Genomic DNA, 26,290 nt, shown 5'->3' with positions numbered 1-26,290 from the left:
GAGGGTAAGTGGCTCTCCAGGCTCTCAAGTGCAGGCTTTACAAGTGGGAGGTAAATACAGCGAGACGTGTGAGTCAGCGAAAGAAAGACTTTGCGTCTACTTATCTTGCCTCCATTTACACCCAAATGTGACTGAAAAACAATGTTCCATAACGACCATCCAGTCAGCCAACGCTTTTATAACCATTATTTAAGAGTAAAACATGTACAGCTCAGCAGGGAGGGGGTGGTGACATTATTAACGTTCCCTTTAAGGAAAAGCGCGATTCAGAGCCTATAGGAGGATGCCTTTAGATTTCAGTTTAGACTCAACAGTATGAGCAGAGCTTTGAAGCATAACGCACACTGCCTTCATTTAAAGGGGGGTTATATACAGTATATGTTACTTATGCTGCAATATTTACCATGCGCTGAATGATTTATCATGTTTTGATGGTTTAAACTTCATTTCAGATAGGCGCCTTATTACCTGGACACAAAATCTATTTAACTTCCTGGTCTGAAGGGGGAGTCAAATACTGTCACATTAACATACGGGCGTATGTATGCAATAAACAAACATTGAAAAGTATGTCATAACACTTCAGGTGCACGGCCGCAAAAAGGCTACAAGAAAAAAGAAAAGGCCTGCAGCTATTGCAGAAAGTGACTCAGACTCCTTGATGGTTTAGAGACAGTTTGGAAGTTACATTCAACCCTTTTCGCTGCACTAGGCAAGAAAAATTCTGATATCAAGAATGCATTGTTCATTTTAAAATTTCCCAAGTGTGCCAGATGCTTATTTCACTAAGCTCCTAATCCCATTAGTGTTACAAACAGCCAGCTGTTTGCATTTAACAACTTCCTGCCAGGACTTCTTTTAATGTGTGCTGCTTTTTTTTTTGCTTCCCATATAGGAACTTGAGAAGAGTTCAGATCAAAGTGAAGCGAAATTCTCCCCTTCAGATGTCTGCCACGTAAACATAATAAATTCTTGGTTCATTACATCCTCTAGAGGAGCGCTCATTCATCTGTTTCTGGGGAGTCTCTAAATAGTAGGTTACACAGAGGCTTCACTCCAACTTGCTTGTGATTTAATTTCACCAATTGGGTCTTAAAGTGACATCATGCAGTTATGTAAAAAGTCAATGTTTTTTTTTTCAGTGGGGGCTGGGGCGATCATTTCTGATGCATTCAAGGAAGTCTGGAAATCTGAATGCTAATTGGCCTTAGTGATGAGTTAATGTTTTTGACATAGAAGACTGGTAGCTGCATTTGCATGCAGATGTCTGTTTGTAGAGATAAATAAACCCTTCAGGTCACTACTGATTGATAGGTGATAGGTCAATATTTCTACACTACCACACAACAATTGGAAACCATAACACTTCTCATAACAACATACAGTCTCACATATTCAGATTAAAAGTGTGTTTTGATGATGGGCTGTATCGGCCGTGCTGCAGTCTAGACGTGTGACCAACTCATGTTTAAAGTTCTCGATTTCACCAGCAGGGTATTTACAGTTTAGGTACAATTATTGGAACAATGTTTTTCTTTTATTAAGCAACAACATAAATGAAATCATGGGTTCACTGTCTTCAGATTGAAACATATTCTTTGGTGTTGCTGGTTGAAATCGATCATTTTTATTGAGACCTGATTACAATACCTCTATCAATACTTTACCATTATGTGGTGGAAATATGCAACGACAATATGTTTTTAACAAAACTGGTATACCTAGGTTGTATTTCTAGGGAAAAACTAATTTCTCCTCCAAACAAATTGTATTTCTTTTACTTTTGCGTTACAATGGAACACATCATTATCACATTTTAATACCCTTTGCCTAATAGTATTTTTACCACCAGAGGTTTTTCAACCCAAAGACAGTCAAATGTGCTTCAGTAGTCTGACTTGATTCGAGATATAAGGTTACATTTCAGGACTCACGATACTCGACAGCAGTATCGATACACTTAAACGTTAACGAGCTGAAAAAATGCAACACTATATTTAAACTAAAAAAACTATTTTTTCATATCTAATATTGATTAGATATGAGCTGGAGCAGTGACTTTCTGTTTTTCTGTTTTCTATTTGGTTATTTCTTGGCTGATGGTCTTGGTTAATCTGTTCCCATTATTTTTGTTGTTGTTTTGTCTAAAAACTTAATTTGTTTTGGCTAACAAGTCCAACATAATACACTGATTGATGAAAACATTTGTATTTTACCATGAATAATGCACACATAATAAGAAGGGGTAGGACCAGAAAAGTTTTTAACTTCTTCCTATCCCTTTTGAACATGAACTCTATTATTTGAGTTATTTTTTATTATTTTGTGTTTGTATTTTCTTAACATGTTCAATAAATTGACTAATAATAATGACAATAATAATTATAATTATGGACTGTCAGGTTTTAAAAGCGTGGAACTGTTTCCTTATGTAACTGGATGTCCCTCACCACCCCTATAGTCCAAAGCAGGAGTTGAGTTGAACTGAAGCAATGAGCTGTTTTCTGACTTAGTCTGAGGGGATGATGGAGCTCTCTATTTTATTCATTCACATAAAGACCTTACAAATCTCTGAAACAAACCGTTGCTCTTAGTCTGTTTAAGTCTATTCTGATCTCTCTTTTCTGCAAGACACAAACACTCTGCAGTATATATGTGTGTGTGTGTGTGTGTGTGTGTAGGAGCATATAAGGGCAGGGGGTGTTATCGACCATGTCATCCATCACCGGTGCTAGGTTTCCCTCCCACCACACAAATCGGACAAACTGCTTCCGCTGGCACACACACATACACACACGTGTGAATATTTGGCAGGAGGTTTTGGTGGCACCGGGCAGAGCTTTCGCTCCCCTACGACACCGTTGTGTTTTATAGTCACTTACCACTCGGGGTGTTACACGCATTTCCGTTTGTGTTCCTGTGAACCCCCTCCCTCCATCACCACCTCCTCCTCCCCCTGTTTCCCCCTGTGTTGACCCTGACAGGAAGGAGGTGCCAGCGGGCTCTAAATGTGACAGCGCAGGTAAATCTGCGTCCTGCTGTCAACTCCTCCATTGAAGCCTGCCTCAGCACCAGAATACTAAACTAATTACTGCTTTTACTCTTAATGGATTCTGATCCCAACTTGGTGCGGATTTATCAGGATTCAAACTTGTGCACGCCTCAAGGCTGCTGAACCGGCAATAACCTCCCAGTGCTGCGTATCCACCTGACTCCAGAATATCCTCAGACTAGGGTTGGTAGAAAACTTTTAAACAAAGATATGATACTAGTAAAAGCTACACGGATAGAAGTCCTGGACACCAATATTGGGCAATTTTGTTTTCACTGACACAAAATTGCTGCACAGTCTTAATTGCACTAAAGTGTTGCCAACGCTGCTGCATTTTAGACATGGCTCTCTCTCTCTCTTGAAGGAAGCTTTTGTTTAAAAATATGACTGCAGATTATTATTTTCTTTTAAAGCCTCTGTACTTTTTGATACTCAATACAATAAATAAAATAACCAAAATTGTTTAGCAAAAAGTGGTATTGGAATAATTATATAAGGAATAGGAGAAAATGTGATTGTTTGTAGGCGGAGAAGCGATCCTCTCTCTCTCTCCACACATTTCCCATCTCAAGCTGTCCTGTCCAAATAAAGGCAAAACGCTCCAAAGATAATCTTTTAAAAACTAAGAAGTCCTCTCTCTTTACCATCAGACTTCTCACAATGTAATTCAACTTTATAAAAATTAGAAGAAAAATCATTAATATAAAGAACAAACATGTGGACTTGGTTTGACTTGGGTTTTGTTGTGTGCTTATTTTTTTGGGTTTTGGAGTTTTTTTGCTCAGGGGTGTTAAATGTCAGCTGGGTTAGCAGAAAATTACAGCCAGCATTCCTGGTTGACAGTTTCAAAGAGTTGTGCGTGGACATGTCTGTGCTTATAAACCCAGACACCACAAAAGTGACTATTTTCTTTTGGCTTGCAGGTTTCTAGTACACTTTCACTGTATTTACTGTTTAATGCACGAGAAGCAGCTCATTATGGGAGAATGCTTTTTAACATTAAGGAATTTTATATTCAATGCAGTGAGGTAATCATTTTGTCAAGACAGCTCACAAGTTAATGATGGAATTTGTTTTAATCATGATAGAACAAAGTCAGCAGGGATGGGATCCAACCAGGGTGTGCATGATGTGATGATCACTTATACATCAATCCTTTTAAATGAGTTCACTCTGTAAAATGTACTTGCAGAGCAGGATTTGCCGTTAGTCTGGTGACTGACCATGTTCCCTCAAAACTCTGAAGGAGTTTTGTTCAGCGTTCAGTAAATTCAATAATAAGCCCAAAAAGAACATGAAATCTTTGGGAGTCCAAGACGGCCAACAACAAAAAGATCCCTAAAACGGCAAACCCATTGGACGTTGTTTTCCTACAGAGTAATGCATGTTGCACATTTCAGCAGCATTTAAAATAGCTATCCATTTTGTTTTCTAAAGAATGTGATGAACTGTTTCCAGTACCAAATAGATAGCCTACATGCAATATGGTTTAAGATAGCGTTCAGCTGTTTTCATACCTTATCCATTTCTCTAATCTGATAATCTGTTCATCAACATGGAAAATAGTCGCTGTGAACATCTCTAGTTTCTACATTTGCATACAGATTTATTAATTTTTCTGAACACTCTGTATGTTATGATGTTAAAATAAGTCAAAATGACAACCTAAAGAAATAAGCTTCTGACCTTAAGTCACTTTTTACTTTTACTGCATATCTGAACACACGTGGTCTGAAGTACGCATGAGGTGCAAACCAGTTTTTGTGTTGTTTGGAAAAGCCACTGGTTTGTCTGGTCTTTGTACACATTGTTTATTCATCTGGCTCCAGATTGGCTTAAACATTGAGCTAAAAATGTATATCTTTGTAACATTATTGTACCTCACACAAAGAAAAGTTGCTCCATACCATGCTGAAGCACAATTGCTGGACTTTAGAACACAATCAGCTCTCGACTGGACATTTATCTGGTTTTCACACACAGGCACACACTCCTAGTCCGGGTCACTTGTGACTCACATGCTGTACTCCCGCAGGGAAGAGGGGGAGTCTAGGCTGACTCACATTCATAAACACTTTGCCAAGGAAAGTTCAGTTGATATAACAGCGGCCTCAATACGACTCAGCAGTGCAGAACGGCATTTAATCCAGTTAATCTCACTGAGTGTTTGACAAAAACACTGTCAGTTGAGCAAAACAAAATACTTCATATCCCCTGCAGCCAAGACATGTCAACTTTTCTGTTCTCTTCTCCAGTGAAATACTGAATGTTCAGATTATTCATCCCAATCGGCTGAGAAACTAACGCTGCAAATAACACTCCCAGACAACGGCACTTTGATGTAGTGTGAGAAACAAAGGTGCAGAGTTTTCGACTGACAGAGCAAAACTGTCAAAGAACTTTAAAAATCAAGTCATTAAATTTTTTTTTAACTAAATTATCCCCCGAGTCTCTTCCTCTCCAAAAAGAAAAGAGACCAGTGACTGTTACATCGAGACCGCCTGTCAATCAGGTCAGCTACACGCCTTAATTGTGAAAAACTCTTATCCTTCAGAAAATCAAAACGGAGGATGTCTCAGAAAGTATTATAACATTAGAATAAATGATCTTGATATTTATTTGAAGAATTTAAAACTGTCTTTTTATTTTCAAGCTTCTGTTTTTATTATATGCTCTTGGAGTTGTATTGGTTTATTTAAATGATAATTAAATGTCCTCTTCATGTTTTTCTCCTTTGTCATGCGTTTGATGTCTTGTATAAAGCACTATGAATTGACTTCTGTTGAAATGGGCTTTATAAATAAACTTTCCCTGCCTGAGAGGTATGATGATGCAAACTCTGAATGACAAATTTCCACGCTTCTTAATAAACGTCATTCATTAAACACAAGTAATGAACCCTCTGGTTTGTTGAGGCTGCCTTTACTCTTCTTCAAACCAGCAGCAAAACCATGATCAAACATTTTATCATGATCAATATCTGTATTTATGAGGACTGAACAATTATTTACTATATCATCACTATCGCAATATAAGCATTCAAAATAAACACATTCAGATTTTTATCACAATATCTGATCATGTGTTCTTACTCTGCATGTTTATATTTGAACTGTTAAATAAGGATGCACTTTTTTCAGTTCCGATCCGATTCAGACACATATGTACCGATACTGATTCAGATATTTTTTATCATAATTTAAGTTTTATTGTTGTTGTTAGTATTATGTGTAAGGCTACACAAAGCTGTAGTAAACCTGTCATTGCATTGTGCTAGCTTCACATACAAACAGGAAGCAGCAACAACTGTAAGGTTATTAAATTAAATATTTTAAACTAAGAATTGTGATTTATAATCACATAGAAGGAGCCGTTTCATCTCGTCTGAAAGCTTTGCTGTTCAGTCTGAATGTCTTCAAAGCGAGACTAAGTTGAGAATGTTCATAGGGCCCAACGATCTTTCTTGATCGGTGACGAGGATCTGCCAAACAGTCCGATATCCGATATGTTAATGATGTCAATCTCGGACCCGATACCGATAGTAGACCAGATGGGTCCCATCTCTACTGTTAAATGGAGGCCTGGATATATTGGCCAAGCTTTTGATACAGTCAGAAGACGCTCAAGCTAACTATCAGCTTCCCATAAACTAATCTTAGACGAGTAAGTGTTAAAACAAAGAAAGCTTTTTGGATATTTATTTTGGATTTGGGAGCCAGGATATTCTATGATTCAAGATTCAAAAAACTTTATTGTCTATCACATAGTGACAGAAAATGTAAGTGGGAATAAAAGAGTTTCTGTCAGTTTTCTTTCTGCCTGAGGGAGCAGCTGTTGAAACAAGGGGTGAAGGGGATGTGAAGGGTCCTCAGTGATGCAGACGGCTGTCCTTTCTGCTGCTCGCTTGTTAAGTTCTGAGAGTTGGATTTGGGTGGTGCCGGTGAGTTTAGCTGCATGTTTAATGATTCCAGTGAGGTTTTTTTTGATTGATTAATTAATTTTACAAAAAATTAACTAGACCAAAAAACAAAACAATTTAAAGCTAATTTGCAATCTTTGACATTATTTATTTATCCCACTTGATATCATTATATTGAATGTTATAAATGTATATAAACATGTTGTAAATAGATCATACTGGTCCAAACATCCAGCCCTTTTTCTCAGTGTGGTAAGAAGAATACCTTCTCCGTCTTATCACTACTCCTGCGCAGAAGTTTTTGATAAAGTTTCAGAAGATGGATTAAAGTTTATATAACAGCTGATCACAGTTTCAGAACTTCAGTCTGTGACTAAAAAGCTGCAGTGTGATGTTTTGGATCAGGAAGGAGGATGAGGGCGGTACCCGACAGCCAATGGGATCCAACCACAGTGTTAGCAGGCCAATGGGATCCCCGCATCATTGATGTGCAAGGTGTCCTGCCCATTTCCTGTTTCCATGGTGCTTAGTGTCAGGAGCATCACGGTAACCACTGTCAAACAATGCACAATGGCGCAGACACGCCCACTCATTAGCGGCGTCCACAAAGGCTGGCACCATTATATAGTCTGACACTGATACTGACACACACATGCAAACACGTGCGCCCCGACAGAAGGCTCCTGGCCTGACCACCGACAGTTGTAGCATTCTGTCGCCAAAAATAGTGGAGGTCCAGCAGTGTGCTCCAGCTCGACACACGCACACAGATACTCATCATACCTTTTTCATGTCTGTTCCACCAGTTCTCCATCCGGCTCAGACAAGAACAAACTGGCCACCTTTTGCTACTGGCTATTTACCACAAGACTTCTCGAAGAAGCAGACACCAGATATGGGGCTCGAAATAGATCACAGCACCTCAAAAAAAGTTATAAATAAATGATGATGACAGCCATAAGCACAATGTGTACTATCACAGTTTGATAAGATCTTCAAGCCAGGAGATGAAAGCTGATGCTAGATTTGAGTTTTATCAGCGGTTTGATCTGTTTCAAGGCTGCCTCCTTAAAGATTATTCTTTAAATCATCAGTGGCCAAAACACTGTGTTGGTGAGCTTTCTGCCAATCCATTATCTGAACTTTTGTTACGTGGCTTTATCATAGTACACAGAGAAATACAGGACAGTGTTTCCCCTAGATTTACAGCTTTGGGGGGGACGCCGACACAAACACTTGAAGGAATCTTGGTGTTCATGTGTTACTTTTAATGACAGCTGTCCTGTTCTATTGGAAAGGAAACCTTAAATGACTTCTTTACCTTATTTCCGACTCTATCCATTGACCTAGCTCTACAATAAAGTCACAAAAAGCCCAGTTTCTTAAAATGACCCTTAAAAGTTCATCTTTCACAAAGTTTTCATCAGGACGACTCCTCCAAAACTAACAGACAAGGTTATAACAGAGATGTACGCATTAGTGGAGGAAAGGATTAATAGTCGTCAGTCTCCGTCGGCACCAGAATGACTAGTCTGTTAAACTAACCATATTTTCATTAGTTCAGGCCCACAAGAAGCAGCAGTGTTGTAGTCGGGTCACCAAACCTTGAGTCTCAGTCCAGTCTGGAGTCCCCAGTGCTCAAGTCTGAAAAGAAGAATCCAAGTCGAGTGCGTATTACCGGAGTCTGAGTCAAGTCCCTATTGCCTGATTCCTAACAGTAAGTGGAGTCCTTAATGTTGAGTCTGAGCGGCTCCAGAATAAGCTTCAGTTCTCCACTTAAGAAGAATATATTAATGTTTAATGGCTCTATGCTGAGGCTTTTACTCTGTACTATCTGAGTCTTTATGTTTTGCTTTGAGGAGTCCTGTCATTAAAAAAAGATCATTACATTATTCTTCATTATGATAAGCTGTGCAAGCTCTAGATGATATCTTTATTGTATCATATGTTTTATACATGTAACGTGAGATGCATGAATGTCTTCTTCAACTCTTTACTTATTGTGGGACATTTTTAAGCAGCAAAATTAAGAAGTGTTTTTAACTGTTATAATTTGACATGACGGAGTAAACTCTCCAGAAAGGACTTTAAAAAACATTTAGAATCTAAAATAACATTTTGAACACAGACATGAAAGAGCTCAAGATTTATAAGAAAGATTGCTGTTTCCCTCCAAAACTATTTTACTTTATGAAGGAGCCTCGTCTAACCTTTTGGATGTGTAGAAAACACATTTCATTTATTAACATCAGATACTGACAGATCGTGTCGACGTGTCTGGAGATTTAAATTATAAACTAATTACCAGCACTGTGGATAGTGTTTACATGTGCACCGTGGATCTCTTAATGAGGAGACCCGCTTATCATTTCTGCTGTGATGGGATCACTGCAGCTGTCTAATAATCTGAAAAAATGCCTGTAACCTATCTGCTATTATCAGAATTTTAATTTCTATTACCTGCTGGCTCAATCGACAGTGATATGACTGTGCATCACCACGACATACAAGCCAGCCTTCGCTCCAAAGCCTTACAACAAACTAACAGAAATAAATAAACAGTCTTTATCGATAAATACGTTTTCAGAGCCCTGATAATAAGAGCTTGAGTAGAACTCGAGTCAAGTCCTAGACTACAGTCCAAGTCATGGACTTAAGTAGTATAACACAGCTAGGTGTTAGGTGTTAGCCACTGGACAGGGCTGTGGCATCGGTTGATAGTTCTGAATGTAAACCAGCACAGTGGACGAATGGCATCTCGTAGGAGCGCAGGAAATGACTGGTTAGGAACATCCCTAGTTATTAAAGGCTGTCAAACAATGAATCATGCAGATTCACGTTAAAATTGATCCAGTTTTTATATTTCTTATATTCAAATCTATGCCATAGCATGTACACTGGCTGCTGGCAGCTGAATCAGTTGAGGTAGAGGACGGGGGAGTTTTTTAAAAACTTTTTTAGCCACTGAGAGACACATGGATGAGGAAATACACTTCTGATATTTTTGGATGTTGGCAAGTAGATTTGACAAATTGGTTGGTCTGTGGTCATTCATCTCACACCAGAGGACACACCATATGCCTGAAGCCAATACAATGCTACACATCTGACCAATCACAGGGCTTGGGGTCCTTGTTTCGACATGTAGTTACATTTTTGAGGAGGTGCACGTCAGGCTACGTATGTAGGATGCACCAACCTACACCATATATTCAACGCAGAGGTATAAATCAGGCTTTACGCTCTTCATCTGGGTTTGCGGGCTCTGTGCCGACAGTCAATACTAACAGTGATACTGCCCTGTTCAAACTCAATCACAACATCTAATTTTCACAGATTTGTCGAGAAATGTAATACTCCTGTGTTTTCCTTTCTCCATCTGTTTTTCCAGTAGTTATTTATAGTCTGCCATCATTCAATGCTCATCCACTATTTCTGTAGTTGAAGTTTTTTGTGTCTTAACCTTGCACCCTTGACCTGATGACATGTTGACGACATGTTGTTGTTTGTGATGTTGATCCTTGGAAAGTAGTCTCTCTCTGGCGTTCACCTCACTGGGAGTTACTCTGGGTCAAACAGTCAGATGACTTGAGTGTGTAAAGTGATAGGAGGGCTGAAGGGGTGATACTGTGAACCAGGAATTCATGGTGAGAGAGGTACAGACACCAGAGGGTCAGCCAACAGCCAACAGGAATGTAAACCAGCCTGTCACAGAGGACATCCTGATTACAGACTAGACCAACCATCAACAACTCATGATCTTTATATTCTAACTTTCTGCATCAAAAGAGCTGACCAACACAGCCACCATTTCAGTTTTCAATAAATCCTTCAGTTTCAGAGTTTTTTTAACACTATCTTAAATGTCACTCGTTGCTAAGAGTTAATGGGGAAGAACAACACCACTTTCACATCTCTCCTTCAAATAAAAAGAAACATGTTCAATTCTAATAATAATAGGCTATCTTATTATGTAACCAATATATCTGTCAGCTGATGTTACAATAAGTATGTGCACGGCACAGAGATTTTAGTATTGGGAAAAATGTTTTCCAATGTTTTCTTTTTTGATTTTTCATAGTAACTAAATGGTACATGAAGATTTTCATGTGCACCTTCTAGTTTTAAATTCTGGGTTTAGGAGTAAGGTGAGAAGATGACATACGAGACAAAACCAATCAACCAAGTGTAAACCAATCAACCAAAAGTTGGTTTACACTTGGTTGATTGGTTTTGTCTCGTATGTCATCTTCTCACCTTACTCCTAAACCCAGAATTTAAAACTAGAAGGTGCACATGAAAATCTTCATGTACCATTTAGTTACTATGAAAAATCAAAAAAGACATGCACCTCCCTAAATGGGTCCAAAAACACGAATAGGTAAAGAAAAGCAAACAAGACCTGCACACCAAGAAGCTCCCGATTGGAGGATTTATTGGTAAGTGACGTTTCGAGCCAAGTCTGAGGAAGAGCATGTTGGCTCGAAACATCACTTATCAATAAATCCTTCAAACGGGAGTTTCTCGATGTGCAGATCTGGTTTGCTTTTCTTTACCATTTAAGTTACTAACCACATATGTTCAGAGGAGCTTCTTTGTCTCGTAGGTTCCTCTGGCTCGTTGGCACAAATGGCCTCCCAAATTGCTCTCTATTAGAGATGGGCAAAAGTCTTTGAGTGCAAGTCCAAGTCAAGTCTCAAGTCTTTTTTGGGCAGCCGCAAATCCAAGGCATATCTCCTCTGGTTTTAATAAACCATAATAATAAAAAAATATTTATATCTCCCGATGTATACAGGTTGAGAGGGGACTACTACAATGGATATAGACTCACATTACTCAGAGTAACAGGAAAATACTGCTCCCGTTATAAGGTTATCCATAATAACTGTAAAAGTTTGAGTCCAAATGTACTATAATCACTCTGTGTCCCAACTACTGACAGTTTGTGATCTACTGTATATGAACAAATCCCTCTAGCCTCTCAAATGCACTAAGCCAGTAACATGAAGGTTATGTGGTCAATAATAAACCTGTACTCTAAACCTGCCTATAACTGCCATTTATAATTAATGTGTTATTTCTCACTGTCACTGTTAAACATTTACTGACTTAAGTTAGATTTTTGCATTTCAGCTTCCATTAGTTAATCATTAGTATTATTAGTCGTAGAGCTAGTAGGAGCAGCGGTACGAGTTATTTACAATACACATTTTCAGTTCTGTCTCTGCTTTATCTCTCTCTCTATCAAACGCTGCAGCCCGTCTGTCTGCCTGTCAGTGTGTGTGTCTGTGAAACAGACAGAAATGCAGGCGATGGTCTGACGCGGCGTGGGCCGTTAAGTAAACAACAGAACTCACAACCACAATGTAAATCATATAAATCTACCTTTAATGAGAAGTTACTGCAGATGAAGACTTCTGTCATGCTGTCATTGTGTCTGATGGTGCATTTCAGCGAGTGGTAGAGCGAGGAAAAGAGAGCGGTGAAGCGGGGGGGGGTGGGGAAGTTGCTTGTGCTGTTTTTTCCTTCATATATGATGGGGCTTATTATAATCATTTGGGGTTTGAGGCAGCGCCTCTCCTAAATCAGACAACCTGGGCGACCATCTCAAGTGTGTTTGGGCTGAGCCGATGTTCGGTAATCATCATCGAGTCATATGTGAAGTGTGGCCCCTCGCACACATGATGACGACTGACATTCAAAGTATTTATAATACACCAGAAATACAATATGAAAAGATTGGGCCTGATTCTCACACCTCATGTCGGGGGTCGATTCAGAAGTTTTCAAGGGGCGAGTCCAAGTCAAGTTTCAAGTCCCATTTTTCTACGACGACTCGAGTCCAGATCTCAAACTTGAGTGCCCATCTCTGTTCCCTATCCATCTCTTCCTTTCTGCATCTCCCCCTTTCCCATTTTTCCAAGCCCAACACAGTCTCAGCAGATGGCTGTTCAACATGAGTCTGGTTCTGGCCGTGCGGTGCTCATGGTGGATTAATGTTGGGTCTTTGTAAATAATATAAAAGTGTACACACTCTTTTTTTCTGCATTGCATTGAATCCCAGCACTTTATGCACATCAAAGCGGCTGCTTGTAATAATAACACAATGACTGAGGGCAAATGTACAGGTCGGCTGCAGTTGCACTTGCAGTCATGACGGCACATGTCTCAGAAGTTATACTGGGATATTGGTCGCACCAGTATTTAGGATGCAGACCACTTATTAGATGAAAAAAAAAGTACTAAAAGTGCATCTTAAACACCAGGTTATATGCTAAATGTGTTTTTAAGAATTGAACATGTTAGGCTGGATGGAGTTCAGTGTGAGTGCTGCAGTGCTGATGTGGTGCAAGATGACCGACTGCCCTTTAGAAAATGTATAGGTCGGAACTTTTGCCAGTTTTTGCTACTTGAAATTCCAGCTTGATGAGTTACTGTTTGACATCAGACATTATACTTAATGAAATGAGGCAATAAGAGTCTCTGATGCTGGAAACACCTTCAACCGCAGAGTAGTTGTGTTTTATGTGTAGAGTTTTATGTCCCTGTTTGTTTTTAATCAACACAAGAAGCCATGTGGTTGAGATCATGAGTAGCAGTCACACTGATAAAACTCATCATTCATTTATAGAAAGAAGAGGGAAAAAAAGGAGAAACTTATCCTCAGATTAACTCCTGGATGTGAAGTTATGACATATTTAACAACTCCCAGTTAAACCTATCAAAATGACTCGTGAATCACGGCTTATAGGGGTTTCTGTTGTTTTATACTCACAGATACAGATGGTGGCGAGTAGTCTGGTGGCGATGAACGGAGGCAAGCAGTTCGGGAAGGCCGGCTGCAAGACGTAGTTGGCGAAGGTGAGCGCGATGACAGCCAGTGTGGTCGGGTACATGATGAGGACAGCACTCCATAATAACAGGAAGCTACATAATAAACCAGAAAAAAAACACCCAATTTACTGAGTGAGAGGAATCACCTCTTTGAGTTAAATGTTTCTCTTAACTCTTCAGCCCTGTTGATATCACTCACAACAGTTCCTCAAGTGGTGGGAAAAATGTTTTCTAGGATTAAGAGCAGTGGTTCTAATGGTTCAGTGGAACCAGCTAATCCTTCATGAAAACTCGCGACCCAAATTTCTTATATTTTAGAGATTATTTTTATTATTATTATCTAAAGAGAAATGTTGCAGTTTGGACCTCAGACAGTACAAAACATGATAGAACAAAGAAACTGAATGAAACAAACTTGCTTAAAATACTTTTTCATAGCATTTTGTTTCCAGGCGCACATTCACAGCCCACTGAAAACGGTTCCACGACCCACTTTTGGGTCTCGACCCACCAGTTGAGAACCACTGATTTATAGTTCCTTTTCTTTCTGCCTCTTTAAGTCGATGCATCTTAATTTCTGAGTAATATTAAATGCTTATAACCTCTTTTTGAGTGTGGCACAGCAGTTAAATCTCCAGATTAGCCTTGGATTTACATTTATTTCTGTGTTATTTTGTAATCGTTTTGTTCCTGTAATGAATGAGCTACACAATGCCACACAGGACTTAACTTGTTCCTTCACAGGCACACTCAGAGACTGGCACGTTTGACCTTCTTAAACTTACAGTTCTGCTCCACATGACTAAATGATCAGCTGACATGTCACATGACTACATAAAAGTCACGAGACCTTCAAAGCTGATTCCGGTTGCAGAACCTATTCAACCGTCTCTTGTGTAGCAACCCTGAACTATTTCAGTATAATCCTTTCAGAGGGAGAACGGTCGCTGAGTCTAAGGTTATAAATCCAGAGATGTGACAAATAAAAGGCAAACTTACCCCACCAGCCCGCCAAAGATTTCTGTCACGTATGAATAGTCTCCTCCAGACTTTGGGATGGTGACACCCAGCTCAGCATAGCACATGGACCCAAGGGCACAGATCCCTCCTCCACAAACCCAGACGATGAGCGACAGCCCCACTGACCCGGCATGTTCCAACACTCCTTTCGGCGAGATGAAAATCCCAGAGCCGATGATGTTTCCTAAAAAGAGGAGAGCAAAGGTTAAAGTGGGTGAAGTTGTATGCACATTCTGAGAGCATAAAGTGGGTCTACCTACATAAAGCCTTCAGAAACTCTTTTCACACATGCACTTCTGAAAAGTTCAAGAACTTTTCGGGACAACCCGCCCCTGATAATCTTCCTGAGCTGTTTGTGATGAAGCAGCTTCATTACGTGCGCAAGTAATGTGTGAAAACACCAATATAGTCATTTTAAATTACATTGATTTCTTTCTCAGAGATCCACCCACATTCAAAGGGTCAAAAGAAAACCGGTTTGGAAAAAGAAAAAAACAAAACAGCAAAGAACTCTCAAGAGGCTTATTAAAACATCACAACCATTTAAATGAAATCCTCAGGGATCAGTTTGAACTTTTGTTTCATGAAAGGACCTGTGTGATCTCCAGAGATAACCTGAACATTTCAATGTTATATTATGTTGTCTTTTTTTATATTCTTTTGGTTTGTGGCCAATTTTAAGGGATTTTTAAGGGATTTTGTTAACGCTATCATCAAGGAAAATAAATCTTAGATGTTACAAATAATCCATATTTAGAGACAGAATACATTTGGGTTGCAGGCTGCATTGATTGTCTTAAATATTAAAACGTTGCAATACGCAGCTTCTTGATGTTTAATTCAGGATAACAGAAAAGTCTGGGATATAAAAGAAACAGGGGAGAGAAGTCTGACTAAAATAAAACATCTACATAATAATCTCTTCTTCTTACATCTAAACAAATACTTCTTACATTGCAGCTGAAGTCTGGTATTAACAGCTTTTGGATGTTGAAATATTCTAACAGACACGACTCCATTCATTAGAAAAATGATGCAGGTCAAAGGTCATCTTTGTCAACTGTTTGTTGACTACAAATGTTGCCAAAATGTTTACAAGCCTCTTAATTACCATCCTGCTGAACAGAACAGAAAGCAGAGCCGTCCATGAAATAAACAGGACAGTTATTATGGAAGGACAACATAAATGAGCTCACGAGTTAGACTTTAGTCATTTTCAGTTATCAGTCACTAAAACACCTGAAGGCAGAAGTGACAAAAGGTGCTCTGTTTGTTGTGATGTAATCTGTGAAGGTATGGGAAACAGTATACAAGTGAACAGTCTGTTTTTTAGGTTTAATTCTGATTTTAACAAACCTCCAAAGCTGAGGCGTCTGTCAACCTTTACCAGGCTTATTTGTGATAGCTGGACCACTTGGTCTGAGGTTAGCTCGTCTGGTCGTGTGTATGGCAGGGTGCAGAGATGGCACCTGATGAACAGTGTTAAGAAGGAAAGCCCGGCTATGTAATGTTCTGATCAACTTCTGCAAAGAAAACATGCATTTGAGCTTTTTCATGGTTGATCTTTGATAAATTCCACATGGACTTTATACTCAGTCCTCCATCCGACAGGTGACATGTATTCATGCAGAGTGAGAAAATATAGCTAAACTTATTTACATCATAATTTTTCTTATTTCTTGCATATTACAATAACGATTGACTTGGGATTGATCGCACAGCCCGCCCATTCAACAATCCTAAGATTCAATTTGACTAATTGAATAGTCAAGCCTGTGTATTCTTTAAACTCCAGTATCATTTTTTCCACTATCATTTCTAGTATGACAATATATGGAAGTTGACAGCATCTAACAGCATGCAAACAGAATACCTCATCACCTATAAGGCTGTATTATAAATGTAGCATTTTTGCTTAAAACATTGATTATTTTATTCAGGTTTTATTAGAATTATTTTGGTATACAACGCCACATGTCCACTTCTGTGGGTCTTGAATAGGTTTTCCACCGTGGTTTACTTACTACCAAATGCACTGTCAAACAAACCAACAACTAAGCACTTAATAATCAGAATATGAGTATGAATTGGATTTAATCTGGAATATACATGTAGTATGGTAAATACCGGAATTTATTTTCATAAGCAATGTAAAATAGATAAGTCTTCTGCAGAGTAAGGGCAATAACCAAATATGTGTGCATACCGAGTCTCACTTTGAATCAAGGCAAATGATGCCGCTTCAGGATTTTACAGTTCTGTTGAACATGTTTCTGTTTTTCTGTCAAGTCCAATTCTGGCAGCTGTCTGGTTGAAGTTTACAAGTTTTAAAAAAAAAAGAGAGAGAAGAGACGTGGCGTTCTCTAGCTGTATCATATCTGATCATTTTAAAGAATCACAAGGTACAAAGATTTTGTGATTTTAAATGACATACACAATATCAAACTTTTATAAAGAGAACAAACACCTATCCCAGGCCTGCAAGTGCACATCTAATGACATTTTTCACAGGCCTATCTGTTTGAACATAGCTCAGTGAGACCCTGGCTCAGCTGTCCCACAAACATGGATAACCAGGTTCCCTTTTGTGGCTCTGTGAGGTAAGTCACATTCTTACATAAACCATGTCATGAGCTCAAATTCAGCCTGGTATTCACATCACCACCACAAGAAGGGAAAACGTAAAAAATATTCAACTTTAAAAAACAAACAGCAGCTGTCCAAGCAAAACGTGCCTTTCGCTGGTGTCAATGTTTTACTTATTTTTGGAGAGCTTGGGGACGAAAAGAACCCTCACAAAAAATGTGACCCTGTCCACTATAAAACTTTTAACCACACCACCACAGCGTGCCCCATTAAAGCAGCTCTCTCTAATGATGCAGAGACAGAGGAGGGGTGGTCCGAACAGTGCATCTATCACTGTCAGATGCGATTGTGTAGGCCGTGGTGAGATGCAGCGCCGTTGCATAATCGGCTAATGTTGTGTTTGTTACATCATGAAGTTCGGCATCGCAGCTGAATCAGACTCCTACTGACCCTCTCTGCCTCCCCGCAATGCAACTGGGAACATTTCTCCAAAGCACTTCTCAGTACAGCCAATTTTATTCAAATCAGGGAGAAGAGTAACTGCATCTCAACCTGTCCCAACCAGTTAGCTTACACGAAGCAGCTAGTTTGAATAACAGTCCTTATCCCTGAGGGGAGACAGTCAACAGGTGGTTGTTGGAGTTGACGTGAGGCTGGTTGTGTGGGAATAAACCATTTGTGATTCATGGGATATAAGAATATTCACGTTTGTAAGAGACCATCTTGTCTGGCATTTGACAGTAGAAGTTACAGAGTAAAGCAGCAGCCGTGTGTGCTGACAACTCTGATAGTAAACCTTTCCTAGAGTTAGGTGTTGGATATATGAGTAGGCTGTATCTGGTGGGTATCAGCATGACTCATCTTGAGTGTGTGTGTGTGTGTGTGCTAGCTGAAAAGGCTTCACTCCATCTGTGCTTTGCAGAAAACACTTGAACTGTTGTGTTAATCTGAGTGACTTGAGAACTCATTTCACACATGCAGTATTAAATTAAGCTAACCCTTGAAGCTCTCTGTTATATTTTAAATTTTAATCCAACCTGGAGGGGTTTCGTTGGGAGCTTAGCAAGAGATTTGTACAGCTACTGCTTGTCAAAAAAGAAAAAGAGTTAAATGGGCCAGCCAGAGAATGAGTAATAACTAGGGCAATGTAACACTCAGTGAAAGCTGAATAAAATAGAACTGTTCCCATAGCGATAACAGTGATGAAATATACCTCCAATACTGTATTTAATCAAGTATAAGTTAATTCAACATCTAATATCTGAATCTATTGAACCCTCCAAAAACATTTCTTTCTTTCTCTAAAATAGCAGCTTGCGCAGCAAATGTTTATTTTTTGGCAGCTAGCCGAGAATAACATTAGCAAAGCTAGCAAAACACAGTAATCAGAGTTTTCAAATCACACACGGCTTCTTTTTTGTCAAGTTATGAGACATATATATATATATATATATATATTTTAAAGAGGTCATATTCTGCCTTTTTTGGGGTTCATATATTTAATCTATGTACCTACTAAAGTATGTTCACAATAGCTAAAGTTTTAAAAAAGTGTCTGTTTTCATGAACTGCCGCTCCATGCACCGGCTCGCTTCTGACTCTCTCTCTAAGGCTCTGAAGTGCCCACGTTCAGAGTCCCCACGTGTGCCAAGTCTGATCTGATTGGTCGCCCTGTCGGCTCTGCCGTAATTGGTCAGTCGCTCAGCCACTCTGGCTCTGAGGGCTGGGGAGCAAAAACATTAGCACCTTCGCACTACTGTGCTACCGCAGCCTACGGCATATCGTGGGCGTGCAACATGAGCTGCAGGGCTTGCCACAACGAGCCAATGGGCTTAGATCAGTGATCTCACACTGACAAGACGTCACACTGGCAATCTATTTTCGAGGGGGGGCTATAACCGAGTGTTACATGCAGCTAATGCTACAGCTAACAGGAGGACGTAGGAGAAGCCGTGTTTCCGCAGACTTTGAATTTTTGCACATAGATGTGCCTAAACATGAACAGGACACTTGGAAAGCGCATATAAAACCAGAAAAAGAAGAATATGGGACCTTTAAAGCAGTATCACGTTCGGATGCAATGATACAGTCAGCCCAGGGTTCAATACATACCACATGTTTTTTTTTCAGTTTTTGGTTTGGTTTGATTCTGACATTGGACTGTTTTTTTTGTATTCTATTCTTTTATGTTAATTTCACAGGAACAGCAAGGGGTTAAAAAAAAAGAAGAAGCTATTTTCTTATTCCAAAACTATTTCTTTATTTTACTTTTAAGTAAAACAACTTTCCAGAATACACAGTCCTGGTGTATGGTGTGTCGTCTCAGTGAAAAGAAGGCAGCGTTTAAGTAGTGCCATGCAGACCCGCTGTACAAAAAGGAGGACTTTTCACTCTTTTAAAATATATACTGTATATTTAGATTTTTTTCCGCAGCATTTCACTTTCAGAGCGTTGATATTTCATTGCTTCATCTTTTCTATAAACTCTCACTCTGTGTGCTCTCGTGCAGGGATGAGCTGGTGTCAGTAGCTCCACGTACAGATACAGCCGGCTGTAGTCTGTTGTTGTATACTTAGCCAACCTCTGCAAGTGTTTCCAGTTGAGTTAGCGACTAGCTTAAAACAAAGTTTGTTTGTCATTTTTTCGTTGACCGTCTTCTCTTAGTCATTCACTCAACTCAACACAGAGACTGAAATGTCTCCACAGCATCGACTTGAAAGACGATACTGCTTCCTCACACTGCAGCCTCTCCTCGCCACTCGCCATGTAAAAGTAATGTGTGTAATCTGATACTAGTGTTGTCAGCTTCCCCCAGTTTAGGTGATATTAACTCACATGGGTTAACTTAACGGGTTTTCGCATTCCAGCGCATGGACTGACAGGCACACACAAAACGGAGTAAATTCAGAGAGAAAGGTGTACACAACTAGCTTAATGAACCGTGGATGACGTACCGAACAATTCAATATCATATTGAAAATTGTTGCATCCCTACTATCAAGTTTCAAATCAGTTTCTCCTACAGCTTGTATAACGTTAGCTTAGCTTGTTTCTTGATGCACAGCTTGTTTTTAGATTAAGGTTTAGGTTAAGTCCTGAGCCAGGCCTTAAAACAATGATAGCCATCTCTTCTGTAGAGACCACAAAGGTTGTCAGAATTCTGTATTTTTAACCTTAGATACGATAAAATAAAAATAAAATGACTTGTTTCAATAATTTTGCAATAAAAACAGAAATCCTTGGCACCTAATTTTGAGTAATTTCTTGTTATGTATTTCCAAAAATTGCCATCAAACTCCTTCTAAATTGTACAAATACATTGGTAAAGTTTCTATTCGGACAGTGCTCTCTCTGGCTTTCCGTAGAGGCAGTTCGAATCTGTTTGTTTGTTTTTAAAGCTAAGCTGCTATCGAAAAATATTGAAAATGTTGACAACCTTACAGTCTATTTCTGTTTGAATATAAAATGTCTTTAGGCTTTGGTGTCAGAGGGTACACCTGAGATCTCAAGTGGATTGGAATCAAAACTGGTGAGAAAATAATGGTATGTTGATACCTTTACAACAGACACGGCCGTGGTTATGTAGATAATCTTTTAAAGGTAATAACAGATTACTCCACTCTCTGTTAAAATCTCATGTAAAGTTATTTTGTCATTTGCCCTGATTTAAAAGTCACCTGGAAACTGCTCTGTAAGAAGTGTTTGAAAAATGAAATTCATATTTAACAATTATCAGCATGCCTAAATTCAAATGGGCGTCTGTGAGCTGCAGGCACAGAGTGTACTCAAAATGGTTTGAAAGTACAGTGGAAACCACATTTCAGCAGACTATAATGTCCCACATCTGTCTTCAGCTCACAGGCATCTTGGTACATTTCACCATCCTGTACTTGGAGGGGTCCTCCTACTTGTGGTTAAGGACCTTATCATTTAGAGATTACGTCGATAGAGATGATACACTTGGGACATGTGGAAGTCGTGGCAGTACTGCATGTTTTCTCTGGCACTGAAGGCGTCTAATTAAAGTCAGTCTGAGGACTGGAGTCATTCACTAACCAAAGCCGGTATCTGAAGTGTCACAGCCTTAAAAGTGTCTGATGACTGGGCCTAGCGGTTAGGTCACACCTCATGTACGGAGGATATAGTCCACCAGGCAGGGGTCTGGGTTTGAGTCCGGCCTGTGGCTCTTTTCCCACATGTCATTCCCCACTCGCTCTCCTTGGTTTCCTACTCTATCAACTGTCCTACAAAATTAAAGGCAAAAAGCCCCCCAAAAAACTTTTTTTTTAAAGCATCTCATAACAACAAGCACTTCAATTCACGACAACACATCTTCATTTATAAGCCCCCTCCTAAAAAAACAAGTTTCTTTTTATCCAAAACAACAACTAGAACTACAGTTTTAGGGCAGCTGATTTTAGGTAAATTATCATGTAATGTTAGAAAACTATAGTATCAGTTTTTCCCCCTTCATACAATTTTAGGGCTGTATTTTTATTGCATTGAAAGTTGAAGCCGCTGTGAGTTAATTCAGGTGTGTATCGATCTTTGTGTCTTTGAATCTTTTTCGGTGGAAAATGTAAGAAAGGTACTTCAAATCTGCATGGCATTTCACTTCTTCTAACACCAACCCCCTGCAGGCAGATACAGGCATTATAAATGACTACAGACAGGGTCTATCTTTTTCTCTTAAGGTTCAGTTTGCTGTTTATACAGAGGCATCAGTATTCATTTCAGTCAGTTTTAAAAACCAGTTAAATCTCCTCACAAGGAGTTTTACGATGAATAAGTCAAAACGCATAAAACAGAATCCACATCTCATTAGGAAATTTGAAGTTCAACAGATATCGAGCTGTATTTTATGTGCTTGCCTTGCAATATATAAAACTATTCAATTATATATATTGAATATATTATGTATCAGGCATCTTATGGTGCGTTACCCTGTGTTTCCTACCACTCATAACTAGGCATGATATCAGCCCATATTGTGAGAGAGTCTGCAATACAAAGTCAAGAATAACTTCACAACTTCATGTCCTCCTCATACCTCCAGAAATATATAAAGACTTGATCTGAGTCCAGCAGCAGGTTATCAGCTGCTTCTGCATGAGGGGGGGAAACCCTCTGTATTACTGTCAGATTGTAATAGTACATACTGTACAACCTGTTGAGTTCACTGTTGCAGATGAGCGGATTTCCACGCATTAATACAGTTACAGACGTCATAGTTTTGACAGGAAACCATGTGCAACCGCGCAGCTTCCTCTATTATAATCATCTCCACTCTATGGCTGTAGTATTATACACGTAAGATCATCTCTCATGCAGCACGACTTGACTTACAGCAATGTCAAGATGAAGTGACAGCCATGATGCCCTGCTTTGAAACCCCAAACCCTGTCCGTGGTTTAGTGATATTGCTCAATTATCTCACAGAAGCACATGGGGGGGGGGGAGGCTGGCTTTGTCTGCATGCCTTTCAAGTTCAACCTCAAGCCACGTAGGCATGTCCATATTCAGATCATCCCGACTGATGCAACAGTTTCCACACAAAACCAGCAACCAGGACCCGGACCCAGACATCAGATGGACCCAGCAGTGCAGGACAGGGGAATCTCCCTCTGTGCATACAATAGACTCTAAAACCACTTTTGTTCAATTAGTCTCACTACAATGTCCATACAGTGTCCACAGGACCCGAACAAAACCAGAACCTTAATGTGTCTGACTCCTATTGTGTGTCCACTTGTAGCCTAACTTAAATAACAAAGCAACAGCAGCATTCGTCATGTTACAATAGTTTTTTTTTTGTTTTTCAGCTATAGCCGGCTCACTTTTCCTTTTAGCTGCAATCACCGGAACGACCATACCAGATCAGAACGCTGTCACAACACTCACCAATGATAATAGCACAAGCGCTTAAAAGTCCAATTTCTTTCTTCAGAGTGACTCCATCGCCCTTGGAGGAGTTTTTTTTATCTTTCTTCTTCTCCTCTTTGTCCTCCATCGCCTCCGCCTCGTCAGTGTGCTTCCTGCCCGCCTCGGTCCGGTCCAGATACTACTGTAGACTGAACCATGCTCCGCTACCCGGGAAGCCCTTAGTGTAGTACTGATGAGAGGAGGACTGCGCATGCGCACGGCAAAACCACTAATACCACCACCTTGATGTAAGGCAGGTGTGACCTATCTTGTCAAGTAAACAGAGAGGAACGTATCTTCTTTACCTGTAGTTTTACTATCGAACCTTTATGTTTTTCATTTGACTTTTTTGTTTTTGATTTTATTTGTTCGTATTCTCAGAATCCACCACTTTATTACAGTAGGTTATATTAATACAAAATAAAAATATAGAGTTGATAAAATATTCCCATCAACTTCACTGTAGCTCACTGGAAATATAAATTGCAGGGTATGATAATTTATAAAACAACAAATAAATAAAATATCAAGGTTCACATATAGGCTACTCTTCAGTTAAAAGATATTAATTCATATTTGAATTTGATTTATGCAAATCAATTATTTTCTAGCTTTGTGTTTTTAAGTATTTTCTGATCTGCAAAATATACTCAACTTTGCCTTATACAAAAACATTTTTTATATATATATATTTGTTGTAAATGAATGCCTGGACAGGTTTCAGGTGAGTGTGTTTTCGCTCTGCTCTGCTGTAATTTGAGCCTCTGCTCTTCATTGTTAAGTGGGGGAGGGTCGACTGTGTCCTGTTTCCCTCTAGAGAAAACACCTTCAAGTATTTCCTGTTATTACTATACACCTGTTTGTTGACTTTTAAATAAATAAATATATGTAAATACAATTAAAATCATTTTGAATGCGTACATTTTCTTTGTTCTAGGCTTAAATAAGTGTACAAGAACATTTTGTTGATTTATTGTATTTTTAAACAAAATGACTAAGAATATACACTAATTCAGAAAAATTGTCAGTGTCAAGCTGCGGGATACATATGGAAACTAATATTATCATATATTTATATAATGGAATTTAAAACAGGTCCAAGAATAGGCTACAGAGAGATCAGTGAGGCTGGGCTTTATCTTAATGGAGTACTGATAATACTTACATCAAGCGGCAACCTCCAGTGTTGAAAAATGAAGCCAATGCAAAACACTGCAGTTCCTCTGGTGTCCTCTTGAGGCTGCAGCAAAAAGTCCCTGAAGTCCCACACATGACCCATAATAATATGTCTGTTTTTAAATCAGAAATTGACATGATTACAGCCTGGTGCACAAAATGGTTTTGTTCTTTAATGTATTATATGCACACAGTAGGGATCTGAATTTATTTTTTAATAACTCTTTTGTTTTGATTTAATGAAGGACACAAGTTGTGCGTTATTAGGTCGATCTGACTGCAAGCGGCCACAGTGCAGCGGTTTGTGAGGATGATTAAGGCTCACCTCAGATCCAGCTGTTTATGTGAAGATGCTTCTAACTGGCATAAATTATGTAATGTAATGGAAAATTTTAACAAAATGGTAAATGGACTTGAGCTTATATAGTGCTTTTCTAGTCTTCTGACTACTCAAAGCACTGTCACACCACATGTCACACCTACCCATTCACACACTGATGGCAGTGGTTGTGATGTAGTGAGACCATCAGAAGTAGCTAATCCCATTCATATGCATTCATACACTGCCAATGAACCACTGGGAGCCATCTGGGTTTAGGTGTCTTGCCCAAGGGCACAGCAGACCTGTATCTGCAAGAGCTGGGGATCAAACCCTTGACCTTCTGGTTGAGAGACGACGACTCTACCAACTGAGCCACAGCCGCCCCTAACAATGTTGCCTTTGTTAAACTGAAAAGACGGCTCTGCCAAAATATGAGCGTTTCTCTCCGATTTTGTGTCCAGGGTTGATGTGTAGTGTGTGTGCCATGTGTGTTTTTGTCCACCTGCATTGTGTCTACCAAATAAGACCACTTTTGTATTTTGAACATGTTTATTTCTTCTGTAAATACAGGTATTTTTGAATGGGTGTGTATGTGACTTCGAAGGGCTTCTCTTCAGCCATGTGGACACTCAACAAACTGCAGGATTTTTTTTAAACAGGCTGCAGCTTGCCCAACTTGGGCACTGGGTTATGAAGGTGAGGCATAAAGTTTTTTTACACGTGCATCTACTTTGCCGAGTAGGCCTAAAGACTTCTTAAGCAAACAGAATGGAACAAATACATATTCAATGCATACTCTTACAGGACTCGATGTTCTTACAGGAAAAGATGTTTATTCAAAGTCACAGAAGTTTTAACAAAATGTATTACTTTATAATACAAAGGAAAGTTCTACCAGCCTTTTGCAACACAGCCCAAATTGTTGATTTTAGTCTTGCCTCTGAAGAGTCAAACAACCAATCATAGTTAGAGATTTTGGGGTGGCCGCAGGTGTAGCCAACCAGATTTCAAGGCCCCAGATGCTGTCACAGTTGTATCTCAGGTTCAATCACTTACTGCCAGATCATTCTTTTTTTTATCTCATGCAAGACTTCCCAGCACTCACTCTTGGACTGATTCTTGGACCTGACCCTACCAGCCTCTGACCTGCCTGCATTGTTGTTATCCCCAGAAATCACCTCAGCCTTCTGTCCCTGACTACAAGTTCTGCCTCTGTGACCCTGATTTCTGTCTGCCTCTGTGACCCGCTTGGGGTTTCCCAGCAACAACACCTCAGACTCAGAGTGAGTTTTCCTCATTACCTGATCCCTGTGGCTCAAAGATTCATTGCATTGTTACATTGTTCACTGTGCATGCAGCCTGTGGACATTTACTTCCTTGCTCCACGACACTTTACCTGGTATTGTCCTCCTTTCCCCTTGCACACTTTAGACTGTGATTATATGGATTATTACCTGGC

At 39.5% G+C, this 26,290-nt stretch overlaps 1 protein-coding gene across 1 annotated transcript in view; it reads right to left on the bottom strand.

Moving 5' to 3' along the window:
* Positions 1 to 23,516, bottom strand: part of slc7a10a (solute carrier family 7 member 10a) — a 35,312-nt gene extending 11,796 nt beyond the window's left edge. The window contains exons 1-3 of the mRNA XM_020653924.3: positions 23,313 to 23,516; positions 14,805 to 15,009; positions 13,747 to 13,898 (exon numbers count right to left, since the gene is read on the bottom strand). Coding sequence (XP_020509580.1) covers positions 13,747 to 13,898; positions 14,805 to 15,009; positions 23,313 to 23,421 — 466 coding nt within the window. The 5' untranslated portion in view covers positions 23,422 to 23,516. The remainder of the gene's footprint in view (positions 1 to 13,746; positions 13,899 to 14,804; positions 15,010 to 23,312) is intronic.
* Positions 23,517 to 26,290: the final 2,774 nt, after the last annotated feature.

This window comes from Labrus bergylta, chromosome 3, assembly GCF_963930695.1.
Source record: "Labrus bergylta chromosome 3, fLabBer1.1, whole genome shotgun sequence".
NCBI classification, from domain to species: domain Eukaryota; kingdom Metazoa; phylum Chordata; class Actinopteri; order Labriformes; family Labridae; genus Labrus; species Labrus bergylta.
Note: the sequence above shows the minus strand (reverse complement) of the source record. Positions and strands in the feature narration are given on the sequence as shown.